Raw genomic sequence first — 21,752 nt, forward strand, 5'->3', positions numbered from 1 at the left:
CAAGTTGAGGCAGCTAGCAGTCAGAGAGTGAAGAGTACCTCCCTCGGCAGGGCACTGCTCCAGCGCTTTTGTTTTGAGATTGTGTCTCTGAGAGACATCTCGCAGGGTGACACCGTAACGGCCTTTTGTTTCTTTTCTTTTCTCTTCTCTTTTCAATACCGGAGAAATATGAGGCCTCTGAAGGCACCGAGCAGGTCTGGAGATGCTCGGGAAGACGAGGCAGCGCTGTTGGCAGCTGTGGGGAACGTGGAGAAGGTTCAGTGGATGATCGAATGTCAGGAATATTTACAGTTTCCTCGCGGGATTACTGTCAGGGGGGTGCAGTTCAGCCGGTCAGGATGTCGGAGGGAATCGCTCTCGTACCACTGACTTGAAAAGAGTGAAGACAACGTGGAGTGGGCAGTGTCTTCAAAGTCACTGCTGCCTTTACGAAGACAGGCTGAGTGAAGGAGATGGATATCACCTGATGGTAGAATCTTCGCTGAGCAGAACTGTGAGCTGAGCTATGGCATTTACCAGAACTCCTATAAGCTATCGCTTCATTACCTTAATTTCTCAGCTTGCGGGCCGATGGCCTGATGTGCTCCTTTAGAAATTTTGTAATGCAAAGGAGAACTCATACCTTCTTCAATAATGGCATGGTACCTGGGTGCTGTGGCAGGAAAACATTCCCACATTATGACCCTGCCACCACCACCTTGATTGTGGGCAGAAGGTTCTTACTGTTAACTGCAGTTTTTTCCAAAAGTCCTACTCTTAATTCATCAGACCACAGAATAGTCTTCCGCACATCTTGAGAGTCATCAGGTGCTTTTTGGCACCATCGTACATGAGCTTTCATGTTCTTTTCACTGAGCAGTGGGTTCTGCTGTGCTGTTTGTCGTGTGCTCCATCTCTACACAACATCTCTCTCACTGTGGACTCATCAACGCTGATTGGAACTAAGTCTGGAGAGCCCTGCTGGTCTCTGGATGTTCTTCTGGGTTCTTTTGAGCTCAGTAATGATTTTACACCTTGATCGGGGAGCTCAAACTGCCATGTTGTCATCTCTGCTCCATTTGATGAATGTGTCTCTGACCGCACTGCCATTGACATTCAGAGCTCTAGAGATGGCTGAGTGACCCTGTTCAGACTGATGAGTTTCGGTCACTTTTCTCCAGACTTCCTCAGAGATTTCCTTCCATTATGGCTCGATGTGCCTCTGGGAATCTCCAGCGCTGCCCCAAAAAGGTCCAAATGCAGTCGAGCCGCTGGCTCCAGTTACTAGTCTAGTAAATGAGGTAAATCTAAGTTAGGCTTAGGTTACTTTTTTGCACCGATGATTTCTTGTCATTATGTTCCACAACTAAGGAAATTACATAAAATAACACCGGTGTCATTTTTCTCTCTTAGGCTCCGTTCACACACTACTGGAACAGAGAAGTAGCTGCAAAAACAGAGAAACAGGAAATGATTTTGTGTAACTGCACTATCAAAGAAGCCCTTTAGATGACAGAATCACGTTGACGGAACTGATTGAGCCGTCGAGAGAGACGAGTTGGACCGACTCCCACCCCCAGGGGCCCCTTTCCCGTGAAAAAGACCATGTCGCCGTCAGCGCTCAGATGTGCCGCTTTAGAAGTGTTTAGTAAAGCTTTTCGTGCTGTAACCTGACATCCAAAACTGCGTATGAGCTTCATCCGACAGCTGAGGTACGAGACGCCGGTGAGCATCAGCCGTCCCTCGTTCCCCTGCAGGAAAGGTGAGGGGTCAGGGGTCGGGGGTCAGACCCTGCCGCGGCCGCGCACCGCGGCAATACGGCGCTCCGAGGAACGGCGCTTCCTTCACACAGTTCAAGTGGAACTGCTGAGACAGGAGATGCAGGAGCCCGCAGTGCAATTCCATCCAGCGAGACGGAGCCGGAGCCGAAGCCTTTCTCGTGTCGCTGAGAGCGACAGCTGATGCTCACCGGCGTCTCGTACCTCAGCTGTCGGATGAAGCTCATACGCAGTTTTGGATGTCAGGTTACAGCACGAAAAGCTTTACTAAACACTTCTAAAGCGGCACATGTAAGCGCTGACGGCGACATGGTCTTTTTCACGGGAACGGGGCCCCCGGGAGTGGGTGTCGGTCCAACTCGTCTCTCTCGTTTCGGCATGAGAGCTTCTTCGTAGCTTCGGCGGTACCATTGGTGTGCCGGCGTCTTCCTTGCCCGACTGCAGGCCTGCAGCAGCACGACGTCCACTCGTGCACACACCCGAACAGACCTGAACACACCCGCACGCTCCCGCACACACACACACACACACACCGTAGCCCTTGAGCCCCGTGTCATGGGGTCTGAGCGAGAAGCTCGCTATGTTCCATTGGTGCCGGTGCTCATGTGGTACTTGCACTCTGTGCACCGGGCCCGGAGCGCTCTTGGTGACCCTTCTTTCCCACGGTCCCCTTCACAGCAGCGATGCGCTCACACAGTGAAAATGAGTGACAAAGGTTGGCGCGCTCACTGTAAAAACGCGGAACGGCAGCGCGGCAAAAGACGGCCCATTGTTTCTCTCACACGCAAGGTGTGAAGGTCAGAGGTGCCGCAGTGTGCAGTGAGGGTGATAAATGAGCCATAAACACGAAGGAGCGCAGTTCGGGGCGTGTCGAAGGGGACGCCTCTCTGCCGCAGCGCACGTCCTCGGCCGCACCGGCCGCCAGAGACCCGGATGTCGTCCCGCAGCCGGACGCCTCGTGCGGCTCCAACGCTCTTCGCGGAGGGAGGTGTGATCCGGTCGATCATCACAGACATGGGGATGTCGACACCCCCCCGTGGCTACGGGCGCCGCCGCGAGCGTCACTTGGCTGTCCTACAGAGACCATCGCTGCTCTCCTACTGCCAATGAGAGTAAAAGGCCCGAGTTTGACCCCTGAGCCCTTTCTGTGCTTTTGGTGACCGAAGGAACTGGATTAAAGCTTCTGTGCAGCGTTGGCGCCGGGCTACGTTTACCGACGGCCGCCGCCAGCGGGCGGCAGCGGGACGTGACGGGCGGGACATGGACACAGTAGGACGGTTCGCACACACTTGATTTGTGTGTCGAGCTGCTGACCCCCCCCCCCCCCCGGCACACAGCAGCTCCTCAGCGTTACTCACACAGAGGAAGGAAACCAGGAGGACAGAGCTGGTTCCAGAAGAGTTCTCTTTATTGTAGTGAAGGTTGTACAGTCATACACGACACGTATAACACCGCTTCCAGGACACATGCAAAGGTGTGCGTTTGAACAGCGGCCGAGCGGTGAGTGCGTAGCTCAGCGGCGTGCGAAGCTCCATCCGGTGAAGTTCAATTAATTCACGTGTGCGGGAGCGTGACGTGAGCGCGGTCCTTGGCCGGTGGCCCATCGCCCGCGTGCGGTGCACTGCCAGCGGGACCCGACGTCCGAGCCGAGGCTCCGATCGCATTAGCGCTGGGGGGACGGGGGGGGTCATGGCGGATTAGGCTGGACAGGGGGCGGGCGGGCGAGGGTGGCTGAGATGCAGGTGCAGCAGTTGAGCTTCTGGTAAGCGGCGGGGGGGGCAGCGGATTACGGGCCCCCCGTTTAGCGGCTCTTCCTCTGAGCGTCTGAGTGCTGGAGAAGGACAAAGGAAATAAGAGAAATAATCTCAAAATATTCTCATTTCTTTACATTTTCACTGACCTACTTATCTGTTTTCTCACTGCGTGTGTGTACGTGTGCGCGTGCATCTGGGCCGAGTGCAAGTGTGTCCACCGGCCTCGGCTGCTCCTGGAAACACACCTCCTGTTGACATGGAACCTCTCCGTGCTCATAAACACGGCTTGGTAAATGGCCACAAATTAGCACCAGGGTGCGGGGATCATACCGTGGTACACTGGTCACGGAAAGTTCCCCACCCGTGCGCCGCCACACCCACGCACACACACTAAGACACCTACCTACTTACCCGTTTTCTCACTCTGCGCGTGTGTGCGTGTGCGTGCGTGTGCGTGCGTGTGCGTGCGTGTGCATGAACGAAGGTCCGTTCGTTCGTTCGTTCGCTCAGGTTCACATGCAGCACCTTTGCGCCGTTGAGCCTCTTGTCCACTGTGGCCACGATGTTTTGCACCCAGGGCTGCTTCGGGTCGGCGCATAATTGCTTCTGCTTCTTCAGCACGAACCTGTGGGGCACACGGGCGCCCGGACGTCAGAGCACCCAGGTGAGAGACGGGGAGCGGAGAGAGCGCCCTCTAGCGGCGGGGTACTCACACGATGGCAGGAATGTTGCAGCCTCCGTCGACCAGCTGCCTCTTGTAGCTGAGCACCATCCTCCCGTTGAGCTTCTTCATCCGCTTCACATACTTCAGGCAGCAGTCCTCGTATGACCCTGGGGCAGTCAAGGGGCAGTTGAGGGGCACGTGTGTGTGTGTGTCTGTGTGTGTGTGTGTGTGTGTGTGTGTATGTGGGGGGGAGCTATCATGGCCCTGTGGCAAGACGCGCCGAGCGCTCAGCCAAACCGCCGCCCTCAGCGCTTCTTTCTACGGCTTCCAGTGACGGTTTAGTGCAGGAGAAGCCAGGAGGCCCCTGGCCGCGTGGAGTCGGGTGACTATGATAAGAGGGTAAAAGCAGCAAAGACTCGAAACACACGCACACACGAGCTGTGCGACGAGCGCTAATGGTCGACTGCGCCGGGACTCGTACCTTGAGCCAAGGCGAGGCAGAGGAAGGCCAGCAGCAGGAGGAAGATGAGGGCGCAGAAGCGCATGGCAGCCGATGGGTCGCCTGCAGGAACACGGAGCTCAGAGTGAGAGTGGCGTCGCTGCGCCGTCGCCTTCGGGCCCCTCCCAGGCCTTCGCTCCCGCAGCCAGGGACCTTGACCTGCAGCCAGGTGTGTTCTGCGCAAAGGCGCGCTACACGCGCACTACAGTACGCACGCACCACACGCAGTACGCACACAATGCAGCGTCAGTTACGGCGCTGCCCTCCCCGCGCTGTGCACACTTGGAATGAACGAACTGCTGAGACGAGGACCCCCCCCCTCCCCGGTGCACACACAGGAAAGGCCCTGATTAAAGCACCACTGCGCCAGCAGCATTGAGCTCAGGACCCCCGTGGAGCCCCAGGTACTTACAAAGGGAGGACAGGAGAGGACGCTGCAGCGACTGCCAGATGCTTCCAGATGCGTCCAGTGGACCTGACAGGTGTGCCGAACGTCGACCTGTTGCTCTTATATAGGCACAAATCCCGCCCCCTGCCAACGCCCCCCCACCAACGCTCCAGCACCTTCCCTCAGCTTTTACTTTCAGTGCACGGCACACAGCCACACCGCTGAGGAAACGACGCCCCCCGGGCCTCGAACACAACACCATGCGCTTGTTTGAAGACAGCGGAAGGTGACGAGAGCGTTCGCCCCCCCACCGCCTGCCCCCAGTTCGTGCCGTGAGGAGGGCGGGCGGACTTTGTGTGCAGATTTCCCGCAGACCTGCAGCGCAGGGGTCCCACAGGAGGGAGGTTCGAGCCTCTGACGCCAAAAAGAGCCCGATTTCGGAGTTTATCAGCTCGTGTAAGAGCAGTACGTTTGCACATGTCCCCTCCTTCCGAGTGGGGGGGGGGGGGGGGCTGTAAGTGGTCCTTCGTGTCCATCTTACAGCAATTTAGCCATCGGTAGAGCAGGAGCATTTTTACTGTGTCAATTTAGCGAAGTACCTGGGTCAAGGGTACGAGAGCAGGAGGTGGGATTGAAGCCCGGGTCGTTCACCTCTAATGACTGCGCCTCCTGCTGGCACACTGAGCTCAGCTGCAGACACACCAACGCAGCACACACCCACTGTCTTTATAGGGGCTGTGGGGGGGTCAGGCACCGCACCCCCCACCAGAGACACAGCCACAGCTCATATGAGATCCACACCTTTGAGCTGCATTGGGGGGGGGGTTGTTTGCCCCCTGCTCACGCAGGTTCGAGGAAACCGGTTTCTCTCACGCTCCCGATGGATTCGACGACCCCGAACAAAATCTGTGTCGCATCGCTGTATGTGAGACGGCCGCTCCGGGACCGTGTCTTTCCTCCGTGCTGCGGGACAGGCCCGTTCACGCCGCCGCTTCTGTGCTTCTGTGGCTCGCACCTTCACCCGCTTCCTGCCATGAGGGTGGGGTGGGGTGGGGGGGCCGGGGGTCCCGGTTCCAGAGCCCCGGGGCTTCCAGGCCAGAGAGCGGCTCGTATTCGTAGCGTGGGGGGTGGAGTGTGTGTGTGTGTGTGTGTGTGTGTGTGTGTGTGCGGGGGGGGGGTGGGGGGCAGTGCCAGGGTTCGACTCGGCAAAACAAAGCGAACCTGAACAAGAAAAAGAGCAGAACAACAAGACAGAAGGAGCGCAAAAGAGAAGAGAGAAGAAAAGAAAAACTAAAGAAAATGAAACACAACAAGAGAATGGGAACCAAAACAGAAGTAAACAGCGGAACAGATAAAAAGAGCAGAAGCAAAAAGAAAATGCAGCTAACTGTTCACTGCTAAGAATAACAGGATAAAAAGACGGGGAAAAGAGTGGATGTGAGCCCCCCCGTGTTGGACCTGCGCCGTCCGCTCCAGTAACTCAAAGGCACAGGTTCGGCTGACCTCTGACCTCTGGCTCCGCTTGCCTGCCGACGCGATCGGGTTCCAACGGCGTCTCTCCTTCCGGACACTGTCCTCACACCCGCTGACACACGCGTGTCAACGCGGAGCGGAAACGCGAGCGGTTACTGATCGGGGCTCGTCCACAAACACCAGGAGCATCAGTTTTCCAAGTGCACACACACACACACACACCACTGGCGGAGAATGTGCTCAAAGTGAGAGGAGTTATGAGCTGTCAGGAGACGTGCATGAAGCCACTTGTCTGCTGTGTGTTTGAAGTTGAGCGCACTACACACACGCACCACACACACACGCACCACACACACACACACACCACACACTTTGAGCGCTCTTCAAAAGCACCGTGTCTGAGAACCTGTAATGTAAAATACACGGTAAAGTGCGTGCTCTACCGAGAGCGGAGTGTGTGACGGGTGGCACGGCCCACCGCACGTCTCTCGCGCCTCCGACTCTTTCTGTAGCGGCCTGTGCGTGTGTCCCGTCTGCCCTGCTTCTTCACTCTGTTTTGTGGTAAGCGGTGTGGGTACACCGACTGAGCCTGGTCACCAGGTACTCAAACCCTGTGAGCTGTCAGAGGTGCGAGCAGCTGCGCCTCTGCAGAGAGCATTGAGGGCAAACCGCAGTAAAACATAGTAAAATGGCAGCGTGAACTCCTGTGCTGGAGAGCAGCCCGTGCTCGGCGGATGGCCGGCGTGTCGTCCAGGGGTGTAACCCGAGGTCGTGACCCCAGCCTCAGCGATCTCACACTTGTACTGTACTTTCGGCAAAGGAATTTCACTGAGCTCACACGGCCCTGTGTTTTAAGCACATTAACATCACCGTCGTGTGTGTGTGCACGCTGGGGTAAATACATGACATCGTCCAGACGCCCAGGAGCCTCGAACACTCTGACTGCCAGAGGCCCGACAGCTGTCGCAAGGCACCAAAAGATGGGGTCGGGGGGGGGGGGACGCGACATGTTTCGGTTTAACGTTTAACTCAGAAACGAGACGACAATCGCAGGCACCATAAACAGGTCCTCTGAGCACGCACACATACACGCACGCACACTGTAATGGTTCCCTGCCATTAATCATTAGTTCTTTATATGTCATAATATTTTGCAATGTGTCAGTGCCAACTGGCATCCCGGCCTGGGTGTATCTGTCCCCTCCCCCTCCAGCCTTGCGCCCTGTATTGCTGGGTTAGGCTCCGGTTCGCTGTGGCCTCACTTGGAACAAGCGGTTTCAGCCTGCGTGTGTGTCAGTGCCGGTTGGCGTGGACTCGGCGGTCGCGGTTAAGAGCTGAAAGTCTCTGCTTTCACGCGTGCAGCCCTCGCTATGGTGGCCTGTACTCCACAATGTTGTGTCGCGACCCCGTCTCCGTCCGTCCCGCCTCTGCTCTCGTGGACGTGCGTCTCATAACGACGGGCTCTACATGTAAGTATGAACGGATCAAAACGCGCTATACAACTCAAAGAGCGTTAAACGACACATACTGTGGACGCACAGCTTGTGTGTGTCACGCCACCACCATGTTGCTGCTTCACATCCCTCCAGCACACGTCACATTCAAATAGCAAATAGGTAGATAATCATCGCAGACGGTGTTGGACTCATCGATGGAGCTGTCGGGAGATCGAGAGAAGTGGCTGTCAAAGAGAGAGGTTCGAGACCCTTCTTCAATGTGGGAGGGATTCAGCAGCTCCGAGGGACACGGGGAGCCCCTTCCGCCACATCGGGCACAGAGCTGAGGACCTACACGCCGTCCGTTTCGGACCCCTGGGCGCTCCTGCCGGGCCGTAGGGAGCGACCGGGTCCGGCAGGCGTTTTAACCGCCCAGTAGAGCCGGAGCGGAGGGCGCGGAGCCCACGGGGGCCCGAGCCGGGCCGGGATGCGGGATGCGGGATGCGACCGAAGCCAGGGCCGAGTTTTCCGGCCGGCCGCACGCTCCCCGCTCCCACCGCTAAGCGTCGCTCCCCTTCGCTCCCTCTAGTGTCCGCATTCGTGCAGGAAGCGGAGAGCAATTGCAGCGCAACCGCGGATAATACTGTTGACATAATAAAGAAAAAACATAATAATACTGTAGTGTAGACATGTTTGTGGGCCGCACGTGACACATGTGCACCTCGTCAGCTCGACGCAGGAGTTTAAGACGCGACACACGAGCAGACTCTCATTCGTTCTTTCTTTCGTTCATTTTTTTAAATTTATTTATTTATTTATTTATTTGCCCGCGTCATTTCTAACGGAAGTGCGTCGCCGTCTCGCAGTAACGTCGCTGCGTCCGTGACGACCGAGAACGCGACACGCAGTTCGACTCAGAAATACGGCGCACGGGCGGCGCGGTGCCTTGTGGGTGTGCGCGAGGCAGCAAAATGGCGGACCTGGCGAACGAAGGTGAGCGGCGGCGGAGCGGCGCAGGGGAAACAAAGCGAATGAATGGGCCGCGGGAGCGCGGGACGGCGGCGCGAGGCCGTGGCCGGGGAGCGCGCCTGCTGCTGTGGCTCGAGCTCGGGCTGTGGGCGCCTCGCGGAGGCGGCTCGAACCGGCGGAGGCCGCGGCGGCCGCGGCGGCGACGGGGGGAGCGCAGAGAGACAAACGCACGGACAGCAGCAGGCCGAGGCAAGGGGGGGACGGACAGCAGGGGACGGACGACAGGCGGACGGACATGTTAGCGATGGCGGCGGCGGCGACGACGACGACGACGATGATGATGACGACGACGATTTGTTGAAGTCAGAGCGCGCGCTCCTGGCTGCAGGTCACTGTGTGTGATGTGGGCCGCGCGGAACCCCTCCCCCCCAAGACATTTCCCCACGGGGGGGGGCGTGTAAATAGAGTAAATTGTGTGTCTCGGGGGAGGGGGTGAACAGTTACAGTTCTTCTTCATTGAGTCGGGGAGTCACCTGGGGCATCTTACCCTGGTAAACATTGTGCTGTCCATAACTGAACCCTAACCTAAACACACACACGGTTGTCACAGCCTGGTGGTGGGCTCGAACCTGTCACTCAGGGGGTTCAGGGCCAGCAGGTGGCGCAGTGGTTACGGTATTGCCTCTCGACATGGGTTCGAATCCCCTTTTTGTGGTACCGCTGCGCGCGGGAGGAGCTTTCCCTGAACTGGCACGGTAAAAATTACCGTGCTCCATAAAGGGCTCAAAGAGTGTAAAACGTCACATGCGTCAATGGACAGACGCGTTAGGCGATGGTTGAACCCGGGGGGTTGTGGGGTCGCTGGGTGTCACTTCCTTAGGGGCACAAACAGTTTGTTAAAAAGAAGGGCTTTTACCATACTGGCAGTCTTTCGGGGGCGGGCGGTTGCGGTCCGTCGAAAGTCAGGCGGGGACGCTCGGGTGATGGCCGCACGAGGTTGCGGGTTCGAGGGCCCGAGGCGATGGGCTGATGATTTCCTGCCGCACTGGTTATTGTTCAGACCGGAACGGAGCGGTTGTGCAGCACTGACTCGGCCGCGGCCCTCACCGAGACGAGAGCCCGCGAATGAGGGGATGGGGCTGTTTCGGACCGTGCCCCCCCCCAGATGTGTCGCCCCCCTGTGGCAGACATCGGAGCTCAGGGTTTTGTTAGCGTCTTTCTTGCCCCACACGTGACCCTCTGTGCCTGTGCTGGGCTCCGACGAGCCGTGCAGCCGGTGGATGGTGCAGTTTTTACAGCGTTTACAGTGTTTTGCAGCTTATTTTTTTTTTTTTTTTTTTTTTTTTTCTTTTCCCCCCAAACGGTTTTCAATGGATCACCAGAGCACCAGTTTTTACAGCGTCGACAAACCGTCTCTGAGCTTTCATTGCTTCTTGAGGACGTGTGAGATGACTTGGCGGTGGAGCTCTTGAGCTGTGTGTTAGCGGTTGGGGAAGGTGCCCGTGCGTGCGTGTGTGCGTGCGCGCGCTTTAGTCCTGTGAGCCTGAGGCCTCCCATAGCCCAGGTGGTGCTGGGGTTCAGTCCCGCCTTGCCTCCTGTGGGCCGCCTTCCAAGGCCGTGCAGCGTGTTGTGGTGCGATGGGCCTCTGACCGGACGCTGAGCCCTTTCTTTCTTTCTGCTTCCCCCGCCCCCCCCCTACAGAGAAACCCGCTATAGCGCCACCAGTGTTTGTGTTCCAGAAGGACAAAGCGCAGAAGGTAAGTGCCTCTGCTGTGAAGTGTGTGGCCTTGCTTCTTCGTTTCACTGTGCAGTGACCCGCTCTCCCCTTGGCTCCACAGAGATCGGCTGACGGTTCGAGCGCGGAGGACGGTGAAGGTGAGCGGCTGCAGGCTGCGGCTGAGCGCCATTCAATCTGCGCGCGTTTGCAGCGGCGGTACGGTAACGATCCGTTTCTTGCAGACTCCGATAAAGAGGAGTGCGGCTACTGCCCCCCGGTGAAGAGGGAGCGCACGTCCTCCCTGACGCAGTTCCCCCCGTCGCATTCGGGTAACAGCAGAGCGTCACCGCCGCAGTCTTTCTAGAGAAGTTGTTGGCGTCAGCGCGTCCGGTCCCTTCGGTCCCTTCTCAAGCTCCACCCCCTTCTGCTCCCTTTTGCTCCCTTCTGCCCCTGCAGTGCCCAAGAACAATGTGTTCATGCCCTCCAGCTTCTGCCAGTCTCCAAGCGGGAACTCGGACTCGGAACCTGGTGAGGCCACCGGTCTTTCTCTTACCGTTGTCTACGGTTCCTCTTTATAGCCCTGAATGCGGCTCTGAACGTGTTTCACCACCGAGCCGCTAGGGGCAGTAAAGAGTACTGGCTCCGAACGGGAGTGTGGAACTGCTCTTGCTCGACTCTCTAACCTGCAATTCCTTTGTGTAGATGCTTTCAAAGTGCTCGTAAGATGAGGTGTCTTGTTGCCATGGAGATCGAAGCACCGGTACCACTTTGTGCTCAGTAGGAGACTGCAGACGTTTTTTTTCCCCCATTTTTTACCATGCTGCTCAGCAGTAAACAAAGGTGCAATATTTCCATTTATTTATGACACTTTTCTCCAAAGTGACTTCCAGTGAACTCTGTGTTATCATTTTACATTTATTCATTTAGCTGACGCTTTTCTCCAAAGCGACTTACAGTATTGAGGTCATAATTATTTACCCATGTATACAGCTGGGTAATTTTTTTTTTTTTTTTTTTTACTGAAGCAATTTAGGGTTAGTACCTTGCTCAAGGGTACTACAGCCGGAGGTGAGGCTTGAACCTGCGACCTTTGGGTCCGAAGGTGGTAGTTCTAACCACTACGCTACCAGCTGTCCCACGCACCTTATTCACTGCGGTGACTTACACTGCTAGATACACTACTTGCACTGGGTCGTTCATCCGTACATCAGTGGAACACGCACGCGCACACTCTGTCACTCACACACGGTAGATGTAGTTTCTTAATTTTTTCCGTTTCCAAGATGTTTACAGAGCCTGTAACCTGTGAACATATGAGGTGTGAACAGAGTGAGTTCTGAACACACGTCTGGCCCCAGTTCCATTGGGTTTGTAACTCGAGCATCTGCTGCACACGTTTGGTTCCGGCAAAGTGCTGAATTTTCCACGAGGATCTGACGGTATGAAAGCAGCGCTTCTGACTCCTGAGGTCACCGTTGCTGTCCTTCTCTGCCCTTGTGTCCACAGAGGAGAAGAGCGTCGGTTTTCGTCTGAAGCCCCCAACGCTGATCCATGGGCAGGCCCCCAGCGCAGGTGGGTATTGGCTCCTGGCCCCATGCGCATGTGGCGAATGTGGTGGACGTGTGCTTGACAAATGCGGATGAACGAGGCCCCCCGCGGCCGTTTCCCATGCGATCCGTTAGCAGCTTGTGTTTCAGGTGTCCCGAGCCAGAGGCCCAAAGAGATGCAGCGCAGTGTACTGCGGCCCGCCCTGCTCCAGGCCCCTCCCCCCAAGGCCTTCGTACCGTGCAGTGAGTGAGCCGCTGCACCAGCCGCTCTGCAGTCCAGGTCCTTCTCGCATCTGCACCCCTTTCTATTTTTCCGTCAACATGCTCTTCTTTGTACCAGTTACAGAGCCGGGCAGCGGGACCAACGGTCTGAGCGTGTCCTCCGAAGGGACGTCCGAGGTCCCGCCCGCATCTGAGAATGATGCCGGCAAGGTGGACGGTGTTTCTGTGGAAGCAGTCAAGCCGATGGTGAGAGGACAGAGACTCTCGATCGATTGTCCTCGGTGCGCTGTCTGCCGCGGCGCGATGCATTGTGGGAAGTGTCATGCCGTACCCTCTCTCCTCAGGGGAGCGAGAAGCCGGAGGGGGCGGGCGGCGAGAAGGGCCCTTCTGTGGAGTCCACGTTTGTGTTTGGACAGAACATCCGAGACAGGGTGAAGGTGACAAACCGTGCTGCCGCACTGCGCTCTTCTCTTGCTCGCTGGCCCAGGGCACTGTAGTTTTTGATTGCTCCCCCCGTCATGGCATCTCGCGCTTCTGTTTGCTAGATGGATGCGAGCAGTCGGCCGTCAGACGCCGCGGAACCTAAAGACGCTCCTTTGGCCTCGGAAGCTCCGTCCGTCGGCACTAACTACTTTCTGCAGTACATCGGCACACCCAGGTAAGGCGTGTGCTGTTGCCCTTCTGGTCGGGTTCCTTTGGACCAGCAAGTGGCGCTGTTGTGCTCTCTGCCAATCTGGCATCTGTTGCTCTTGCAGCTCCCAGAATGCTGCAGCCGACGCGGACGGCGGGGCGAAGTTTGTCTTCGGCCAGAACATGTCGGAGCGCGTGCTGGTAGGCGCTGTGTCCAGGGAGTCCATTTGGGGCTTGAACCTGAATCGCGCTGGCATTAAACTGGCGCTTGTTCTCCCTGCTCAGAGCCCCCCAAAAGGTGGCAATTTGTCAGTGGACAACGGGAAGGATGCGGTGGCTGCCCCTGCGCCCGAAGCGCCCCAGCAGGAGGCATCTCCTGAGAAGGGTTAGTGCGTCAAGGGGACCGTGGCGGCCAGACCAGCGTTGGCCAGGGAGACCCGTCCACATCCTGCGTTACGAGTGCGCTTCCTGTCACTGGGAACGGCGTGAAACATTTCTGTCTGTTAGCAGGTGGCGCCGTCGTTGAGAGTCTGGAGGAATCGGCAGCAGCCTACACCAAAGCCACTGCCAAAAGGTGCCTGCTGGAGAAGGTGGAGGTCATCACTGGGGAGGAGTCAGAGAGTAATGTGTTACAGGTGGGCTGCTGGTGCTGCGAACCTGCGCACGCACGCACGCACGCACACACACATGCTTTCAAAGGTAAGTGTTTTCCAGGGTGAATTGTGTTTCCCATCAGTAGATGGCAGTAAAGAGCACCAAAACGACACGTTTTTATATTTAGCATTTTGTTTCTTTTAATTTTTTGTAGCTTGAGGTTAATAAAAAACTAACTTCAAAGAAGATAGTTTTTGCTGAACGGAACCAGTGAGTAAATGAAGGTTGTCTGTATTACCGTCCTTTGACTGGGTATGTTCCCAGTGTGTGCGTGTGTGCGCGCACTCGTGAACATATTGTCGATAAACTCTCCTTGTCTTTCGTTCAGATCCAGTGCAAACTGTTTGTGTTCGACAAAATCTCCCAGTCGTGGGTGGAACGTGGCCGCGGCCTCCTGCGCCTCAACGACATGGCGTCCACTGACGATGGAACACTTCAGTCCAGATTAGGTACGGGATGGGTGAATGGTGCACGTGTTGGGCGGTGGGGCACTCAAGGGGCGAAGCCTAACTGCACTCCACGCGTGTGTGCGCGCCTGCGCTGCAGTGATGCGAACCCAGGGCAGCCTGCGGCTCATCCTCAACACCAAGCTGTGGCCGCAGATGCAGGTGGACAAGGCCAGCGAGAAGAGCATCCGCATCACTGCCATGGACACCGAGGACCAGGGCGTTAAGGTTTTCCTCATATCGGTACGCGCTCCCCTCAGGCTGTGTGTGTGTGTTCGTTCCTTGGTTGTGGCGCTGATGTGTGCGCTGCCTATGTTACACCTGTGTTGCACTCGTTTGCACAGGCGAGCTCCAAGGACACAGGGCAGCTGTTTGCCGCTCTGCACCACCGCATCCTGGCGCTGCGCAGCCGGGCCGAGCAGGAGAGCGAGGCGCGGCCGGCTGACCCCGAGCCCCAGTTACCGCAGTCCAACGAGGAGGACAGCGAAGAGGAGGAGGAGGAGGAGGACGTGGTCATTGCCCCCACGCTGGGAGCCACAGGTAACACCCCCCCGTTTCCTCCACGAGCTCAGCCTGCATGTGACCATTTACGAGAACCAAAACGGTGCGCTTGGACTGCGGCTGCAGATCTGGATTCGGACCTGAGACGGGCCACGCTAAAACCCCGTATGTCTGCCTTTGCAATGTTTCCCCCAGGTGCCTCGGAGGGCAACGAAGCCCCGGCGTCTGGCAGCACATAGCCGGGCCTCGGCGCCCTGCGGATGGCGCTGTTGAGGAGGCTCCGCACACTGCAGCTGGAAGGAGATCTCCAGGAAGCCCTTCTTCACGCCTTCTGCACCGCCATCAATTGGGATTTTTTTTTTTTTTTTCTCCACGAAACTCTGAAGACCTTCCCCCCCCTTCCCTCCCCCTCCCTCCCTGCTGGTTGTGGTTCGAGCTGCGGACGCTCGGGTACTCATCATATTGATGAGTGTGGGGACTTGGCAGGGTGCTCCTCCTTCCTCTCCCTTCGCTCTCAGCACGTTGTGGGACTGACTTTGGCACCTCGGCCCTCGCAGGGACCTCGACCGTCTGCGTCTCTGTCTGTGTCTCGGTCTCCATCTGCGTCTCGCTCCAGCTCCCTTCCTCTCTGCTGGTGAGTCTCTTGTGGCTGAAGGAGCGGCATAGTGCACGTCCTGCCCTGGGGGGTCTGAGTGAGTGTGGTGGGGGTCAGGCTGGGTGGGCGGCTCAGCTTTCTCACTGTTGTGTGTGGGTGTTTTTTTTTTTAAATTGTTATTAATGAATTGAGCTCCAGAGAACCGACAGACACTTGATAAACAGCGGATTTTATTTCCAGTACCTTTTGGGGGTTTGTATTGTTTAAACTTATTTTTTTATTAATGCTGTTATATTAACTTGTTTCCTTTGTTTCATTAATGAGCACACAGACAAAAAAAACAATTAATTCCTTCTTTGCTGAAGATCCTTCACGTTGAGAACTTTGGTTTCTGAACGGGCCTTGACGTCCACGTGTGTCTGTTACCTCGTTCCACGTCTTTTTACTCCCTGTGGAGAAGAACGTCTTTAACGCGCATACCAGTAACTCCCAGATGTGTGGACACTGCCGGGCGGGTGGATCCCCGCGCGGAGCTGAGCTCCTCCCTCTCCCCCCTTACCCCCTGCTGGAGATCCTCTTCTCCTAGAACTCTGCCTGCTGTCTGCATCAAAGACTCTATCTGAAGTGTGCAGGTTGTATGAAGGAAGTCGCGTGGGAACATAGGAGACTCCGGGACCCTCCCAGACTCGAGCCGTTTCCACGGCAACAGGACAAAATGTCGCAAGAGGGCAACCACCATCACTCTTGTAGGAGCATTTTATACCAGGTAGACAAATGTTTGAGATGCAATCTCAGCATATACCGGCGCACATTCTATTCATTTTTGGTTTTTAGACCGTAGTTTCTTTTTGTTTCTTTATTTCCATTTCTGCGTCCATCACAGACCTGTGACTGTCAGATTAGCAATGAGCTTCATCTGAGCGCAGCTCATAGTGCACTTCTGTAGATGTCTTCAGTTCACCAGGTGGCGCTATGCAAATGGGATGATGGCTGCAGCGGAGAAGTGCTGTATAGATTTTTAAAAAGTTGAATGTATAAGAACGTGGATTTGAAAGGAGAAGCGCAGGACTATGTTGCTTTACTCTGTAACTTGTAGCCGCCCTTTTCTAACCCTTCGACGGCGGGCGGGCGGGTGGGATGGGGTGGGGAGCTCTGCGTCGACATACAATAAAGTGTGCGCCTTGTCAACTGCTGCTCCCGACTCCTTCTTTTCGTGTGTGTGCGCACGCAGCTGACAGCAGCAAATCACTGCATGTTGTTGAAAACGTTACCCGTTTGGTTCATTGTTCTTCTCCTTATATCCCAGCTGGCCACTAGGGGGACCTGTGGAGCTCCAGTGACCGCAGTGCTTTGACCCCTCTGTTCTATAAATGGTAAGCAGCGAGGACAGAGAACTGAACTGTTTTCCCCCTCCGTTAGCTGTAGTATACGTGTGTACACGTACACACACACACACACACACACACACACACATGTGCGTGCACTGTTAGCTCTGTGGTTAGCGACTAGGGCTTCCTGCCACTGCTTACTTTGCGCCTTGGACCGGGTGTCTTGCTTGGCTGAAACCCCAGCGGCTCTGGTGTCGAACCTGAGACTTTGTGCAGTTAGTTTAGGCTGCGTGTCAAGAGGGAAGAGAACATGCCACTTTTTTTCCGGGGTTTTAATGTAGTTTGTAAAGAAACTGTGAGCCAGGAGCGTGTCCCCAACCCCCCCCCCCCCCACTGCGAGGCTTGTGGATCCTCCACTCGCTCTGACTGCACCCATTCGCAGCGGTGGTGTTGACCAAGAGCGCCGGTGAATTATCCGAGGTGTCGCTGTCGATGACCGTGACATCACCATGGTGATTGAATGAACCCCGAGCTCCTGTCATTAGTCAAAGGGGATAGTCGAACCTTGGTGACGAAAGCGTCTCGATGGACCACGCGCTCCAGCTCGTGCTGTTCCTCCCGTCGAGACGCTCTGCTGACCTGGATTTGCGTGCCTGGCAGTGGAGTGTCTCGACATTTGTCGTCCTCCTCCTGACTGTGACACATGAGCCGCTTCGGCCCAGAAACGTGTGGCTGTGCCGTTGGGGTCGTGACCTTTCGTGAGGAAGAGTGGGTGGGTGGAGTGTGTGTGTGTGTGTGTGGGGGGGGAAGTGATTCTGCACCATCGCATCCCTCTGTTTATTGTCCTCCATGAGGTGGACATGAAATGAGCAAAGTGAGACGAGGGATGAGATTTTACCGGAGCTGTGAGGTAACACATCACGTTCACTCTGCTGCTTTACCCTGTTTCTTGAGAAAGTGGACTTTTTGTGCTCATCTTTGCCTTTGGTACCTGTAGCGCTGAGAACTGAATTCCAGAACGTTCGCAAGGTGCGTTGGGGGCAAAAATGTTACCGTAACTGTGTGTGTGTGTGTGTGTGTGTGTGTGTGTGTGTGTGCGCGCGCTTCCTACAGCCATCGCCTCATAGTCAAAGGAGCTGGGTTCGAATCCCACCTTCCGCTGTTGTACTCTGCTCAAGGTACGGAGCCTGAGGTGACACAGTAAATGTATCCTGCTGTATGAATAGGTAAATCAGGGTAAGCGGATTGTCATTTGTCTTGGAGAAAAGGCTGTGCAGTAGTACTGAGTCGTTCTACAGAACAGAGTGAGTTACCGCGCACGCCCCTGTGGTCCGGGTAACCGCAACACCCGAAACGGCCGCTCGCTCTGGGATGCAAGGTGCCCATCATCATCATCATCATCATCATCATCATCGTGGTCGTCGTGGCACAGCTGCTCATTGGCGTTTGTTGTGTCTGCAGCCATAATGACCTGCGGCATTTCGTAATGCAAACATGCACTCAGCTCATGGATGGCTGCCACGCTTCCCACGGTCCCTGTGGTGCACACGGTCACGGCTCAGCGCAGCAGGGGGTGTGTGTGTGTGTGTGTGTGTGTGTGTGTGTGTGTGTGTGTGTGTGTGTGTGTGCGCGCGCGCGCGCCCGTTTGCTGTTGTGGGTCTCGACAGCCCCTCTGACGCAGTCTCCGCCCCCTTTCGCAGGAAGCACCTGTCTTCCCAGGTACGGCCGTACGGTTGGGTTGCGGTCACAGCGAGCGCTTTCGTCGAGCTCGCAACAGTTCCAATGAACCCCAAAGGTGGCGAGGAGCCTACGGCAACTTGACCCGGGGCCTTGTGGGTAATGACGGGGAAACGGCGAAAGGCGTCGCCGCTCCGCCGCACACACGAGACACTTATGGAAACCGAGCTTCTGTTGAAATAGAATGTTGTCCGCGTACTCTACCATGGTATTTTACCACGCAGAGAGCAGGTTGGGCCCCTTTTTCAGAGCCTTTTTAACGAAATGTGCTGGGTGGACGGGAAGGGGGGCTGGGGGGCACTTCAGTGATGACTCACAACAGGATACAGATGACAGTAGATGTGAGCTGCGCTTTGGCACCCAGGCACTCAGTAAACAAACACTCTATTTTCCAGAAGGTTCTGCCCAAATAAATAAACCCAGCAAAGAGAGAGAAATAGTCCCAGTGCCAAAGCAGCGCGGCAACCGGGGAGCAGTCGGCAAAGGTGCCAGCGGTGTGTCGGGTCCAGTTGGTTCCAGTCGAGCCGTGCACGCTGCGAGGACGACGAAGGTGTCCGCAGGAAACGTGCAGACACGCACACAGCGTTTTCTTTAGACGCGCTCTAATCATGTCAGCTCCGTTCCCTGTGTCTTTACCTGGTCGCTTTCGTCACCTTCTAGTAAACATGCAGAAATACGAGGGCTCTACCTGAGTTAACGTGTCCCTTTGGGTTTGTCCGCGTTGCCTCTGTGACCCTAATAGGCTTTTGGCCGGCGAGACGCCCGGTGCTGCTGTCCCCGAGGGCGTCCCGTGTCTTTAATTATCCCGCTGCGCTAACGACTTGATTGGACTTTACGCTAAGAGGTCTCTACAGGTCTGCGAGGAGGCACCGTGTGTCCAGCACCGTTTCGCCTCCCCTTCCCGCAATAACTGTGCCGCGGCTGCGGGGATGGGGACGGAGCCGTGTCCGTCCCACCGGAGCATCGCCGCCCAGGGGTGGGACGCACCGAAGGCTCCGTGAGTCAGACGGCGGCTCCACACTTGCTCCTGAAACGCGACGCTGTTAAAATGTGGTACAAATACCGTACGTGACACGGCACCCTGTAGACTACCCTGTGCGTGCGCTCGTGTTACACCTCGCTGAGGTGCCACTCGAAAGCTTCGTGCAGGTCCCGTCCCCGAGAGGCGCTGTCCTTGTGGCCCTGCGGCCGATTCCCCGCCGCGCTTTCGGGCTCGTTTTGGTCCCGTGTCAAACGGCAGCGAGACGGAGGACGGAACAGAAAGACGCAAAAACACCGCAAGCGAAAAGGTCAACAAGACGTGTGGGACGTGACTTTGTCGTGAAACACACTCAGAATAAGTGGCTCGGGTTGTACACGAATCTTTGCAGGCTGTTTTTCTTTCTCGTACACTTTACAGACCCCAGTTGCTGTAAATACAAAGATGAAGACCGAGAACAGGAGGGAGGCGGGAGCTCGGCCCTCGCTGTACCGCGCGCCGTGTGCGCAGGGCTCTTTCCCCGCGGCGCAGCGTTCGCGATGAGAGCCGATGCGTTTGTGCCACCGCAGGAGTGAAATCCAGCCGTTCAGTCCAGGGCTTGTGAATAATAACCGAACGGTCGCTGTACTTTGGCAAAGCGAATGGCGGTCGTGCCGCGGTCCTGCGGTGTGTCCGCCGCACCGCTGGGGGCGCTCTTCTCTGAGCCGCAGCAGCTTGTGGGCAGTTCACGTGCGGACCAGTTCTGCTGAAGAGCAGCGACGCTCACGTTGCCGAGTGACCGCCGTCCACCATCCAGGTGATGGCACTGAGGTACCCATCCCTGCCCTGCTGTGCCTTTGCACCACCCATTTCTGAGGCATCGAGGTAGATTTTCCTTTTCTCGCCGGTTGGGGTCTTCAGTTCCTGTAACGACCTAACAGACAAGCAGCTCGCCAGTCCCGCGAAAGGCATGCGCCGACTAGCTGTCGGCAAGAGGAAGAGCCGCGGAAGCGAGTCGGTCCCTGGAACGGCGCGGCCCGTGCCGGATGCGGGTTCGAGGCCCTACACGCAGGCGCACGCGCGGGCCGACACCTCGTGGATCGTGTAGTAGCGGTGGTTGTTGTCCAGGAAGGAGACGTCGTCGTCGTAGGCGATTGGCCGGCAGCAGGGGCCCCGTCGCACCTTGTTCCGGCGGCCGCCTTTGAGGAGCCCCGCCCTCTTCATGTGCTCCAGGGACACGTCGTAGTTGCGGCGGCGCGCGGCGCAGCGCCCGCTGCAGTAGCGGAAGAGCAGCGTCTCGTCGCTGTCGTAGCCCAGGCCCAGTTCAGTGACGCTCACCACGGCCTCCCGCAGCGAGCAGCTCCCGCGACCCTCGCCGCGCGCCCGTCTCGTCCTGCGTCCCTGGGGGTCGCGCTGAGCGTCGCGTGCTGCCTTCCTGTCCACTAGGGCGGCGATGACGTGCTGCAGCTCCCCCTCAGTGAAGCTCTGGAACACGGAGGAGACTGCGGACACAAGGGGGCGGCAGAGAGGCCTGAGGCACAAGGGTGTGTATCTCTCGCTCTCTCTCACACACACACACACACACATACACAGGAGCTGTTGGATGGTAGGGGGCACAGCGCTTGGCCTCAATCGCTCTGCTGGTCCTGCGTGGACCCACCTGCACCCCAACACCCACCTGGCCCGCTGTACCACATTGGGCGTCCAGCAGGGGGCGCGGTCACAGCGCTCGGCCCCCCAGCGGTTTAACGTCCTGCCATTTCTAAGCGTTTGGAGCCTTTTGTTTTCCTCTCCTCGGCTACCGCTCTCTGTAAAGGACCTTTGCTGTTTTGTCGCTTTTTTGTTTGCGCATATCTCCAAAGTGCATGTATTTTAGCACCGAGTCGCACTAAATAATGTCGCTGTAACAAACCAAAAATACTGTCTGCAACTTTATTTCTAACTTTGAGCTCCGTTAAGGGTAAGACTAATTTGGAAGGCTGTGTCCGCAGTCCTGTCCAGCGATGAGCGACTGACCCCGCAGACATGTGGAGTGTTTCTCGTGACGTCGCTCATCGCCGAGCAGCAACAGCAGTGATGAACGCCGTGGATGTGGCTCAGTTCAGCGGACGGGTTCCACACTGCTGTTGCGCCGGGTGCTCTTTACCGCCACCTGTCGGCTCGCAGCGTAAGCGCGGCTCGAGGGCGTCGGGTCGCGTCGCTGCCGTGACAGTGAGCGAATAAGCGCTGCGGCGACCGGACGTCTTACATTCGGCCAGGATGGACTGTATGCTGCCCGGCGTCCTTGTCGTCCGACGACGCGCAAATCCCTTTGGCCGAGAGGAAGAAGACAACGGTGGCGGTTGTGGTCGCGGTGCGGTCGAAGGCCAGGAGCGGGGCAGTCGGGGACCCGTGGGAACCGCGCTCCTGGTGAGGACGTCGAGCAGCACGGTCCCACAGAGGGCGAGGGCCGCGGCGCTCCACTTCCATAGCCTCAT

General features: G+C 56.9%; 3 protein-coding genes across 4 annotated transcripts; 1 reads left to right on the top strand and 2 right to left on the bottom strand.

Moving 5' to 3' along the window:
* Nucleotides 1-3,149: 3,149 nt before the first annotated feature.
* Nucleotides 3,150-5,186, bottom strand: LOC108921583 (C-C motif chemokine 20-like). Its single transcript, XM_018731094.2, has 5 exons — nt 5,087-5,186; nt 4,657-4,737; nt 4,225-4,342; nt 4,037-4,136; nt 3,150-3,588 (listed from the first exon to the last, which is right to left on the bottom strand). Exons 2-5 carry the CDS (start codon nt 4,718-4,720, stop codon nt 3,559-3,561), a joined length of 312 nt encoding a protein of 103 aa, XP_018586610.1. The 5' UTR covers nt 4,721-4,737; nt 5,087-5,186; the 3' UTR covers nt 3,150-3,558.
* Nucleotides 5,187-8,880: 3,694 nt separating this feature from the next.
* LOC108921758 (ran-binding protein 3-like) lies at nt 8,881-16,414 on the top strand. 2 transcript variants are annotated; one of them, XM_018731443.2, is made up of 17 exons: nt 8,881-8,964; nt 10,642-10,697; nt 10,779-10,815; nt 10,900-10,986; nt 11,114-11,185; nt 12,164-12,229; nt 12,355-12,447; nt 12,545-12,672; nt 12,771-12,863; nt 12,972-13,084; nt 13,182-13,257; nt 13,342-13,441; nt 13,564-13,691; nt 14,039-14,159; nt 14,257-14,399; nt 14,501-14,696; nt 14,853-16,414. In XM_018731443.2, exons 1-17 carry the CDS (start codon nt 8,943-8,945, stop codon nt 14,894-14,896), a joined length of 1,575 nt encoding a protein of 524 aa, XP_018586959.1. In that variant the 5' UTR covers nt 8,881-8,942; the 3' UTR covers nt 14,897-16,414. The 2 variants fall into 2 exon arrangements, with proteins under 2 accessions (XP_018586959.1, XP_018586960.1); XM_018731444.2 differs by having other exon boundaries at nt 13,567-13,691; nt 14,853-16,413.
* Nucleotides 16,415-20,155: 3,741 nt separating this feature from the next.
* Nucleotides 20,156-21,752, bottom strand: LOC114909461 (neurturin-like). Its single transcript, XM_029248996.1, has 2 exons — nt 21,524-21,752; nt 20,156-20,777 (listed from the first exon to the last, which is right to left on the bottom strand). The coding sequence occupies exons 1-2, from the start codon at nt 21,750-21,752 to the stop codon at nt 20,338-20,340; spliced, it is 669 nt and encodes a 222-aa protein (XP_029104829.1). The 3' UTR covers nt 20,156-20,337.

The sequence above is a fragment of the Scleropages formosus genome, chromosome 25 (assembly GCF_900964775.1).
Source record: "Scleropages formosus chromosome 25, fSclFor1.1, whole genome shotgun sequence".
Taxonomy (NCBI): Eukaryota; Metazoa; Chordata; class Actinopteri; order Osteoglossiformes; family Osteoglossidae; genus Scleropages; species Scleropages formosus.

Bases quoted from the DNA above. Each gene is read 5' to 3' on its own strand.
- LOC108921583 (XM_018731094.2), bottom strand. From the start codon at position 4,720: ATGCGCTTCTGCGCCCTCATCTTCCTCCTGCTGCTGGCCTTCCTCTGC. The intron at 4,343-4,656 runs GTACGAGTCCCG...TGACTGCCCCAG, and splicing joins CTGCCTCGCCTTGGCTCAAG to GGTCATACGAGGACTGCTGC. The intron at 3,589-4,036 runs GTGCTGCATGTG...GTCCTTCTCCAG, and splicing joins AGAGGCTCAACGGCGCAAAG to CACTCAGACGCTCAGAGGAA.
- LOC108921758 (XM_018731443.2), top strand. From the start codon at position 8,943: ATGGCGGACCTGGCGAACGAAG. The intron at 8,965-10,641 runs GTGAGCGGCGGC...CCCCCCCTACAG, and splicing joins GGCGGACCTGGCGAACGAAG to AGAAACCCGCTATAGCGCCA. The intron at 13,258-13,341 runs GTAGGCGCTGTG...CTCCCTGCTCAG, and splicing joins ACATGTCGGAGCGCGTGCTG to AGCCCCCCAAAAGGTGGCAA.
- LOC114909461 (XM_029248996.1), bottom strand. From the start codon at position 21,752: ATGAGGCTATGGAAGTGGAGCGCCGCGGCCCTCGCCCTCTGTGGGACC. The intron at 20,778-21,523 runs GTAAGACGTCCG...TTGTGTCCGCAG, and splicing joins ACAGTCCATCCTGGCCGAAT to TCTCCTCCGTGTTCCAGAGC.